Source organism: Penicillium verhagenii, assembly GCF_028828195.1.
Source record: "Penicillium verhagenii strain IBT 33310 chromosome Unknown utg000009l_segment0_segment0, whole genome shotgun sequence".
NCBI classification, from domain to species: domain Eukaryota; kingdom Fungi; phylum Ascomycota; class Eurotiomycetes; order Eurotiales; family Aspergillaceae; genus Penicillium; species Penicillium verhagenii.
Genome location: NW_026643173.1, coordinates 53,291 through 64,229, shown reverse-complemented (window position 1 = coordinate 64,229; position 10,939 = coordinate 53,291). Strand labels below are relative to the sequence as shown.

At 46.3% G+C, this 10,939-nt stretch overlaps 3 protein-coding genes across 3 annotated transcripts; 1 reads left to right on the top strand and 2 right to left on the bottom strand.

Annotated features, from left to right (window-relative positions):
- Positions 1-1,993: 1,993 nt before the first annotated feature.
- Positions 1,994-2,700, top strand: N7466_009098 (CMGC/MAPK/P38 protein kinase; the record flags this gene model as incomplete). Its single annotated transcript, XM_057168487.1, has 3 exons — positions 1,994-2,221; positions 2,324-2,402; positions 2,471-2,700. 3 exons carry the CDS (start codon positions 1,994-1,996, stop codon positions 2,698-2,700), a joined length of 537 nt encoding a protein of 178 aa, XP_057017193.1.
- A 929-nt stretch (positions 2,701-3,629) lies between these two features.
- On the bottom strand, positions 3,630-5,276 carry N7466_009097 (uncharacterized protein; the record flags this gene model as incomplete). The annotated part of the gene is made up of 2 exons (XM_057168486.1): positions 3,630-3,640; positions 3,788-5,276. The coding sequence occupies 2 exons, from the start codon at positions 5,274-5,276 to the stop codon at positions 3,630-3,632; spliced, it is 1,500 nt and encodes a 499-aa protein (XP_057017192.1).
- Positions 5,277-7,402: 2,126 nt separating this feature from the next.
- Positions 7,403-9,124, bottom strand: sclB (uncharacterized protein; the record flags this gene model as incomplete). Its single annotated transcript, XM_057168485.1, has 2 exons — positions 7,403-8,458; positions 8,549-9,124. The coding sequence occupies 2 exons, from the start codon at positions 9,122-9,124 to the stop codon at positions 7,403-7,405; spliced, it is 1,632 nt and encodes a 543-aa protein (XP_057017191.1).
- Positions 9,125-10,939: the final 1,815 nt, after the last annotated feature.

Sequence of the window (10,939 nt, the reverse complement as noted above, 5' to 3'; positions counted from 1 at the left end):
GACGCCCGTGAACACTGGTCCAATCGAGCCGTGGAGGGGTGTGGAATTACTAAATTCAAAATTGAGTTTGGATCATTGTGCATAGACACAAGTGAGTGCCGAATTGAATAGCAATGAAAGAAAAGACCGTTGCGAAAGAAGCTCTTGATGTCACTATCCGTGCCTTTGGGGGAAACAGAACATTTGAGATGGAACGATGTTTGTGTGGTTTGCACTGACCCGGGCGGTATCACGTGATACGGGCTCTAGTTGTTTTCGATCAACGACTCGATGTAGTGGAAGTCTCGCGATAGATTTTGGTTTAAAGAGATTGAATTCATGCTCAGATGTTTCTCCATTAGATTCTCCACAAGTTTCAATTTCAGCAAAATAATTCCTCCGATATGGTTTACAACTTACAAGTACTTGGACCCCGCAAAGTTGTGTGTACGGTCAGAAAATGAGCTGGATCGTCGGAGAAATTTACCGTAACCTTCGATAGCGTCCTGTGCTGACTTTGGGTCTAGGACTCTAGGTACACCACGGAATATGTAGATGAAATATGGGGGATTTTCTTCTTCCAAACTACCAGACTGATTACTCCATTCCAAGCGATTAGCATTTCAACATATGAGGTTTATTTTTGAAGTTCCTTTAAACAAATTGAAGAATCTCACTGAGTGGACGGTTGATTTACCCGTCCAATCAACGTAATGAGACCCGCACCTGTTTATGGCTTAGGCAAATCTGTACATATCATTCTCCAAGTAGTAAGTACGGAGTAAATAAAAGATCTAAAGCTTCCAGATCTCCAGTGCCCCCCCAAAAAAAAGACGTGGTGGAATTCTATAAGATTCTTTTTTCCAATGTCAATCAATTGATGTCTTCACACCGAAACCCACAGTCATGTGACGGGGGGTATTATCCAAAGTATGATTGGCTCAAAAACCGGATTTGGGCAGAGTCCACGGTTCCTAGCTTTAGACTAACTGCGGCTGGACTCACTTCTGTGGGAAAGATTCTTCCAAGATAGTCGGATATTTTGGCTTCTTGTCTTGATTTGAATTAGAGATACCCCAGATCTCTCTCTCTCTCTCTCTCTCTCCGCCTGCTTCAAACAGAGACATGGCGAATATTGTTAATCATCAGATCGGAGGATGCAGTTTCGACACCACCAGCAGGTTCGTACCATGAGAGAGAGGGGGAAACACGGTCGCGACTCAAATGCTTACCCCCATTTTTAGATATTCATCACTCCGACTCGTTGGAGCTGGAGCATATGGACAAGTGTGGTATGTATGCCGAAAAGAAATGATCTCCTATGGAGACATGGTTACTACTCGTGCGGGCGCATCGGACTGACTAGAATTTCCTTTCAGCTCTGCTACCGATAATTTAACCGCACAAGCTGTGGCTATCAAAAAGATTGCGGAACCTTTTCATTCATTGGAAGCAGCGAAGCGAAGTTTTCGAGAAGTCAAATTACTCCGACATCTCCGACATGGCAATGTAAAGTCGAGACCCACCTTTCAAATGTTCAAAACTTTGATCATGATTGACTAACCTTGGAGAACACAATAGGTCATTTCCGTGCAAGACATATTTGTCTCCCCCGTAGATGACTTGTAAGGGCTATCACCTGTTGGTCAACAGATTCACTCCAACAGGCTCAAGTTACTGACTGGTTATAATATTTTAGATATCTGGTGACAGACCTGTTGAGCACCGATCTTTCCCGTGTCATTCGGTCCAGACCGCTTGAAGATAAATACATTCAATACTTTTTTTATCAACTTATGGTGAGTGCTGCTAATTCGGTTTAAACATTCAATAGACATCACATGTGCATATTCCCATTGAACCTTTGATTGTTAATTCATGGCAGCGAGGCTTGAAATATATCCACTCGGCTGGAGTTGTCCATCGGGATCTAAAGCCAAGCAATATCTTGATCGATGAGAATTGTGATCTAAAGATCTGTGACTTTGGCCTTGCCCGAACACTCAAACTCTCAATGACCGGCTACGTGACAACAAGATACTACCGAGCCCCCGAAATCATGCTTACTTGGCAAAACTATGGAGTTGAGGTGGACATGTGGAGTTCAGGCTGCATCCTAGCTGAAATGATCCAGGGCCAACCTCTTTTCCCCGGCAAGGATCATGCGCATCAATTTTTAATTATCTCCGATCTACTTGGTTCAATACCCCCGGAGATCCTTCCCAATATCTGTGCCGAGGGGGTAAGTTCTTGAATCCATGCATTCGGAGGGGAATACTCAAATCCCTGTACATACCAGACATGGTGATTTCCCACTAACTTACATCCCACTATCATTTTGCAGACGATGGAGCGCATTGCAGCTCTTCCCCAACGAAAGAAACAGCCATTTCGAAACAAGTTCAAGGGTGCATCATTTGAAGGTATGTGTCTGGTCCAGACCTAGGTAAAATCCTTTACTAACTGGTAGATTTGCGCTAACTTAACATAGCTCTCGATTTTCTGGAAAGAGTGCTCGTGTGGGACCCAAGCCATCGCATCTGTGCCGCTGACGCTCTTTCACACCCATACATGAGTCTCTACCATGACCCAGAAGATGAGCCAGTAGCAGTCGCGCCTTTCAATTGGGCTTTGGTGACTGCCGAGTATTCAGTAGATACGTGGAAATATATGATGTTGGTACACCCTGGTCTGGTATTATTTCTTGATTTCGATAATTGACAACACCAGATATTCGGAAATCATGGACCATCTTACACCGCCATGATGGATGTCTTTTTTTTCATTTTACTTTTATAATGGGCTGCTGGCAGCTTGTGCGGGTTCTGGCGGGTTCTCAGGGCACAGGGAAAGATGGTCTTGCAAAATCTCGCGAATCAATGGTAACAATAAGTTCTGGAAAACAACAATTGATGGAAGAAATTGGGCAAATTGAGTGACATCAACAAGTGATCTTGCAATTGATTGCAACCCCTACATCATGATACCAGCGGCTAATCTAATTGTCAAATTCATTTCTAATAACAAATTACTAGCAAACATCAATTCAAACATTTGAAAAAAAAAAAGAAAAAACCATATGCGTGCAATTCATCATAATCTCAAATACCAAAATCCATTCCAAAAATCGCCCCAAAGTCCACTCATCTCCAGGATTCGACTTAAAAATATCCGTCTCGGCTTCTGTCTTTCTTCGCCGACCGAGAACTTGAAGGATTCAGTCAGTAAAAAGTACTAGTGGGCACAACTGAACACTCCAGTCTTGGAACCCACCTTGAGCTCTGTTTGAATGGTGAGAACGGCCTGTCCAATGCATGATTCAGAGGTAGGTTCCACTTAAGATCTGACGCTTGAGGAGCTGGAATACAAGAACCAGCCCACGTCCGCACTCTGCGAACTGTTTCAGGCTCCGGGAAATATATGTGGCGTTGTAAAGAATCTTTACAGATCTTTTTGCATTTGTTCTGATAGGCTTTACTCACCCCCTCGTGAGAGCTTAGTAGTATCCTGTCCCGATGAGAAGGATTAGTCGGGAATGAACTATTTCCTGTCACAAGCCCAGTAAGATTTACTTTGCCATTTTTATCTACCTTTCCCTTCTTTTGGGTCGATTTCTTCTTCTTCTTCTTGTCTAGGCCATCAATTAAATGTTAGTCTCCAACTTGATGGCATCAGGAGTTTGTTCGCCTGATAGACATGCTAGGAATACAACATGCAAGGTGACAATTTGAAGGCACAGAGGAAGAAATACAAGAAAACACACAGTATTAAGAATATAAAAATGAACAAATGAAACCTTGAAACTCACCAACTAGAGCTTTGTTCCCACCTCTCAGTCTTATCGGACCGGCTGCCTTTTTTTGAAAATCCCTCGCCGAAGCGCTGGGTGGATTCGCAGGAGGTGGCGGGCTTTCATCTCTAGGATCCCGTGAAGGATCCGTTGTGCCAGCTTGGCCCAAAGTTCCCTTCAAGTGATGACGCATCCTGGAGACCAAGAAGTCTGTCCGTGTGCCAGCACTTTGGGCCATATTAACAGCCATACTAGGACGCGAAAATCGATTACCAAAGTAGTAAATGGGGCGACCTTCCATGCGAGGAGGCATTTTCGGCCACGAGGTCACGCCAGCTCCAGGTCCAAAGTGAGTGACTGCGGGTGGTTTGGGGATAGGCGGCAATGGGTCTTCCACATTAGCAATTGAGCTGAGGTTTGCACTTTTGATCGCAAGGCGGAACTCGTGTCTGCTTATGTAGTCATTCAAGGCATCCTCGAGGCACTTGTATGCAAACTCGTAAAGCTGCTCTCTCGTGAGGCCAGTCCATGTGTTCTCCGGGCCTGCCTCAAAGTCCCAGTAAAGGGCGCCAAGACCAATGCTGGAATCATTGGATCTGGGGTGACTGTTGTGATCAAGTCCTCGAATGATCGTTCTGTCTGGATGTGTTCGGATCAAGTCGAGTGCAAGGTCTCTTCCCAGTGGCAGGTCTGGTTGATGTTCCCACAACCGCCATCGAGGCATCGGCCCGTCTGGACCAAATGAGATGACAGGCCAGGCAACAGCCCGCTCACCTAGACTGTTTGTGGCATGGAACTGCATTATATTTTTGGGTGGATTAGTACCAACCCTAGCTTTGACCATTCCCCTTGCTATGTGACCAGCTGAGGTCTGGGCCGCCTTCCGGGGAGCCTTCCGGGGAGCCTTCCGGGGAGCTTCATAGTCTTGAACCTGCGCGAATTCCGCAGCCTCACCTCGTCTCGGATAACGCCCGGTTGCCCCTGCGGTGATACCTTGACTTGAAGATTTAGTTGGGCCCTCGGGTCTGGTTGCTGGGGGAAGCCATGATGGTTCCTGAAGTGCAGTGGTAAAGGTTTTGCCCGGAACCGAAGCCGCAGATCGACCAGGCGCGGTATCCCGTGATTTGACAGGGGACGAAAACGTCGACTGTGAAGAAATCACCGGAGTGAGGATAAAACCAGGCGATTTTTGGATTTGAGAAGAGGATGGCCGAACTACAATCGGGGAACGCAGTGGAGATGAAACCAAAGTACTTTTCATCGGGTCTTCCTTTTGGCGCGACTTTCGAGGACGAACTGTCTTAGTCTTCGGTAAAGAAGGTGGACCCATAGACGAAATCTTTTGAGACTTCTTCTTCTTCTTGGCATGTTTGGGAACTTGAGGGCCAGAAATTGTCTTCCCCACAGCTCTTTTGACGCGCTTGTTTGGCAAGTCGTCGATGGTAGATTTCTTTCTGCTCTCAGACTCTGCGTGCTTGCGCTTGAGCTTGGATGGAATTGCTGTCATTTCGATAGATTCAAGTTTTTGTTTGTGTTTCTTTTTCCCTGTGATATTCAACTTTGGAATTAGCCTCTTGACCTGAACAAGCAAATGTGTAGACGACCACCTGAACATGACAACTTGGATTGTTACTCACTATATACTCGATGACTTGAGATGAGCCGATGAGGAATGGAACTTGAAATGGAATGGATTGTCTTATCAAGATCAAACAAGGAGAGGTTCTTATAAGCAGCCCATGTGGGCAAGCTCAGGCCTCTTTGTGACTCCTTCAAAAGAAAGTTAGCTTCGCGCACTTGAATCCCGATGATTCTGATCATGAGTTCACTTGGACAAAGAAAAATTCAGGTCAAGCATTGCTCTTTGTATCCAGTCTGTATTTGTAACACACTCTTCGGTCGCTCAGATGAAAGAAATAATTCCAATGGGGCTCCAAGCTGGACGCTGTCCAGTATGACAATAGAGGTTCAAAGAACCTTGGAACCTAAGTTGGAACGTTGGAACACTACAAAAGCTTCAAGGATAGTGTAAAAATAGAGAGACAGGAGGACATTCAAAGAAGCTTGGAAGCGAGATCACAATTTGAAACTGCATAACCTGCTAGTCTATATTGACTTCTAAAGTTCATGACAGTGTCAAAGAAATCTTGAGATAGACGAGAAAATGTTTTTTTCTTTCTAGTATAAACAGAGGTTGGATTAATCCGGATGTCGGAAAGGTAAATGGGAATGGGCTACTTTATTATTCTATCCTGATATTTTACCAGGATTTTAGAAGCATTACTGATCATCATGGGAAAAAAATTAACGAAGCAGCCAAGCATGAATAATTCAAAGGTATATCCGGTATCTATTTCTAGCACTGAGGAGCGGGGGAGGGGGATCCTAAAGACAAAGGACTGGACTGTCCGCATTATTCCATGAAACAAAGATACGATTTCCAGATGTCCCATTTCCCGCACTCCAACATAGAGACTAGAAACATTTGAACATTTGAACAAAGATTTCACAAAGCGCATGCCTTGAATTAGCACACAGACCAGATTCGGCTGCTCTGATTGTATTTTCATTGCAAATGCCGGGGTTTGGATTGGAATTTGGGTCTTTGGCCATTTGAAACTTTGAAGATTCCAAGTATCTGGGAACATTTGAACGACGACACACCGGTAACCTTTCGTCCTCGTGCACTTCAATGTCTAATTAGGTAGCAAGTTAGATGGAAAGTCTCAGGGACAAATTAGATTTCACATGTCGAGATATAAGATTGGGATTTAAGCTTAAAGTAACATGCCATCTCACTGACATCGAATTCCGGAACTTGAAGGTCTGAAGGTCTTGCTCCAATGCACATTGATGTACAATATGTTCCCTCTCCTCCATTGGAAGCATACATGGTCAAATCTAGAAATTGCAAACAAAAGAAATTGGGGAGAAGGGGACATGAGAAAGATGAACCAAGAAAAAGAATGGGAAAATGGGAAAATCGGGAAAATCGGGAAAATCGGGAAAAAGCCCCCATGCCACTCCACGAAACGCCATACCATGTCGTCAGAATCACATAACTGTAGGGGGTACTCGCGAGAATGGAAAAAAGGGAGGGTGAAGGAAACCAATACACATCTCGAAATCATTCAACAAAGACGCCCGCGATTCAAATCATTCCAAGTGCATCAAGACTGGTAACACGCGCAGAATGGAATGACTCTGATTGGTAGACATGCAAGGGGAATGGCTTGCTATTCAATCGCATTGAAAACCGGCAGTCACATCCGAATTTCATATATCGAAGCCGAGAAAGATAGATTGCAAGCGGGCCAATGTCGACACAAGGAGATAAATAGTTCCATGCAAATAGTTCCTGCTTCTTGCACAAAGTCGAGCCAAAAGAAATCAAAATGAAGAAGAAGATGCGCCACGCTGGAAAGGGTATATCGGTCACCCCTTGTAGGCCCTGCTACAAGGTATTGGGAATTATAGAATACAAGACGCCTCCGGGGCAGCTGAGATTGGCATCAATACTAATTCTGGAAGGGGAAGAAAATTCATGCAAACAAAGGAAATTAAAAAAAGGGGGGGGGGGGGGGGTGGATGACAGGTATTCTGATGTTCTAGAATGACTGCAGATAAAGGCGATTAGCCATTGACCATGTCATCCAAGGCCATTTTGCGGCGTTTCACTGGCCGTGGTTCAGGCTCAGGATCAGATTTGGTCGTAGATGGGGCGGGGTGAATTCCAAGGGGTGGAGAATGGCCTAGCTGGACAGGACTTGAGAGATCAATTGGACCAAGGTGTCGGGGGATAGGGTCCCGGGGCCCCGTTGTGGACGAGGAAGAGCGTTGATGATGTGGTGAGTGAGCGAACATAGAGCCTATGGGTCTCTGGGACGAAATTGGGGCCCGAGAATCTCTTCGGGCCTCTTCTCTTCCAGCAGTCCAAATTCCGGGGTAGGGATCACTGAGTCTGTGAGCATGGTGAGGCACACCTGGGGGTGGTCCGGGGGGTGGTGGGCCAGCGCTGGCGGTAGCGTGGTGGATTGGAGGCAAGCGGACGGGGGACTCTAGGTATTGTTCACGAGGTACTGGTGGTATTCTGGGATCCGGTATCACCTGGTGAAGGGAGCCTTGACTGGGAGACTCGGAATAAGGAACGAAAGGAACTCCCGAGTGGTGGTGGTGTTGCGGAGGTGATGTTGGTGGAGGTAACGCGGGACCTCCATAGGTTGGAAATCGTCTGTCAAACCCGGCAGCCATAGTTCCCGTTTGAATCACCGGGTTGAATCCGCTGGCCATGGGGATAAATGGTGCTGGTGGATGACCCAATGATGGATCTGACGGTGCGCCTGATGAAGAGAACGGTCGCCGGACTCCCGAATTAGGAAGTGTCGATATCGGCTCTATGGGTCGAGTCAATGGGAAAACTGAAGCTGACCAGCGTTGTTGCTGACTGCGTGGAGCTCTCGATCCGGCTGTGGCGCTGGGTGAGGTCATGGCGTGGAGATCGGTCATCGGTCGAAGTTCGCGGGATGAAGTTGGCCGGTGCAAGGTGGCTCTATGTGCCGCCATTGATGATTGAGACTCGGCTGGTACTGCTGGGTGGTCTGCATGTGTTGTATATGGTCGAATGGATGAATCTTCTGATTTCAATGGTGGTCGTCCTCGTTTCTTGTGAGTTACATCCACGCAGGACGACTTGGGTGTGTATAGTCAGCTCCGTACTGCAAAATCACTCGACTGAGATATACATATATAAAAAAAAAGATCAAATATAGCCAAACTCACAGCCTTGCCCGCAAGAACACATCTTCGACATGGACGTGCTGGGTCACATCCCAGATGTTTCTTTTTACAGTTCACACATGCTGATGCTACATGAGCCTTTGTCCTTCGAGTGGACTTTGGGGCTAGGGATCGACTTGATGACCCGGGGAGAGACTGTTCTAAGCCGGATAACTGATATGGAGGGGCCAGTGTCCCTGATGGAAGTCGTGGGGAGCCAGCAAAGACCGGCGAAGGATCTCCATATCGTGAGCGGATCGGCGCTGAGGGAGGATCATGACTCGCTGGAGGTATCTGGGATGAGCCAGAACTGGTAGCAAGAAAGGTTTCCTCGGAGGACGTCACTGTTGACAGGGAAGTCTGTTGGTATCGAGGCCGAGATTCTTCGGATGTCACCGTGGGCTCTTCGCCAGGCGAGCCAGACATAGATTGAAGAGAGAGAGGAGCCCGTGGGCTACACCCTCGAGCATTGGTTGACCAAGGTCGATTCAACGGAAACCCGTCTGGGCCCGAGTTGAACCGGGGCTGTCCAAACTGGGCGGTAGTGAGGCTCGGTGGTGGAAGCACGAGTGGTTGCATCGGGCGTTAAGCAAGACCAAGGATAGGTCCACGGGGTAAACAAATCTTTCTCTGACTTCTCTCTCTTTCTCTCTCTCTCTCTCTTGCTATATTTCCTTTTCCCTTCCTTCTGGACTCTTGGACTCCTCCGATAGTTGTTCTTCTCTTCTGTGCCGGGTATTCTGGTTGTTGTTTTTTTTTTTGGCTTGTTTTTCTCTTGTTCCTCTTCCGCCTCTTCTTGGTCCTTGCTCTCTATTGGCGTGATCTTGTTCACAGAAAGGGACCACTGGCTCTCGGTTCTGCACTTTGAGGCAGCATATCTGACGAACGAATCCCTGGCAGGCTGGACTAGGAAGGGGGAAATCAAGGTCAGCGGTGTAGGGGTTGGGCAAGAAGGTTCAATATCCGTCATCCAGCACCTCCCGAGGACCACTCGAGCTTATAATCGATTACTAGACAGATCCGCTATTGGAGGAGTCAGAAAATAGACTGCATCGATCAGCGGGAGATTTCCAGATCATGACAGCAGGGTTTCTCATAGCCGCGCATGTCTTTCTCCTCCTAGGGCGACTTATTGCAGGATGGCGGTCGATCATTGAGCTAGGATCAAGCTGCAGCAGGTAACGCCCATTGTCAAAGCCCCCTCTTCTTTTTCCCCCGGTCTCCTCATTTATCCTTTTGAGTATCATTTTTGGGAGGGATTTTCTTTTTGCTTTTTCTTTTTTCTTTTTTTTCTCCCCTTCCCCTTCTTCCATTATGGCCAATAATGATTTGTGTGTAATATTTCTTGTTTTTTTTTGACCCCTTTTTCTCTTCTTTCTCTTCTTTCTTTTGTATTTTTCTCTTCTTTTTTTGGGGTTCCCTTTTCAGCCCCAACAGCACCACCTTACCTCTTGTCTCGTTCACGGGTCCACGTTCGGTGCAGGATTTGCAGTATGAAGCCCAAAAGGGTAATGAAGGGAGAAACGAAATGTTTTTGTCTGTTTCCAAACTCACCTTGGAATTTAAATGATCACTTAAATCGTCACTGATAGCAAAACCGGGATTTAGAGCTAGGTTGTATAAGGGAGGAAGAAGAAAAAACGGATTCTGCCCAGGTTTCTTGATTCAAGGCTTGGACGATAGGGTCTAGGAAAGGGTCCCAGAAATGCTGGAAATGATTTTCTGTCCACGATGAGAAACAAAAATGAATGATTCTTTTCCCTAACTGAGAGTAGCACACCCGAACCTGCGGGCGTTCAGGGCTTATACCCAAGTTAAGTGGGCGGGTCCTGGGTACAAGGATGGAAAGTAGTGGTCTGTGCAGAAAGACACTAGTAGCTGATAGACTGGATCTCCGTTCATGGTAGATCTTTTCAAATAATGGAGTGCCCAACCGTACGGTACTGGTGGAGTAGACGAAAGGGCGGAGTATTTCTGGGTTTTTATTCTTATAGATGAGGGGCCCCGGGGAGGAGGGTAGGTATTTTTTCTTATGTGATTTTTCTCCTTCAGAACCAAAAGAGAAAAAAGAAAAGAAAGAAGAGGTAAAAAAAAAAAAAGAAAAAAAAAAAAGAAGAGACAGGGAAAGGTTAACCATAGATGGGACGTTCTCCTGAACAGATCGTGGTGGGTGTAGAGGGGGTTCTCTGGCTGAAGTGGCTTGCATTAGATTGGGGGAAACAGCCGTGACACCTCTGGCTCATTGTACGGAGTAAAGGGATCGGATTTTTCCCACTAGAATGGAAAAGGCAAGTCCACAGTGTAAAATGACGGTTACGGAGGAATAATCAGGGCTGGATTTCTATAGTTTATCCATTTATTTAAATTCTTAATTTTTTTGTGTATTTGTATTTC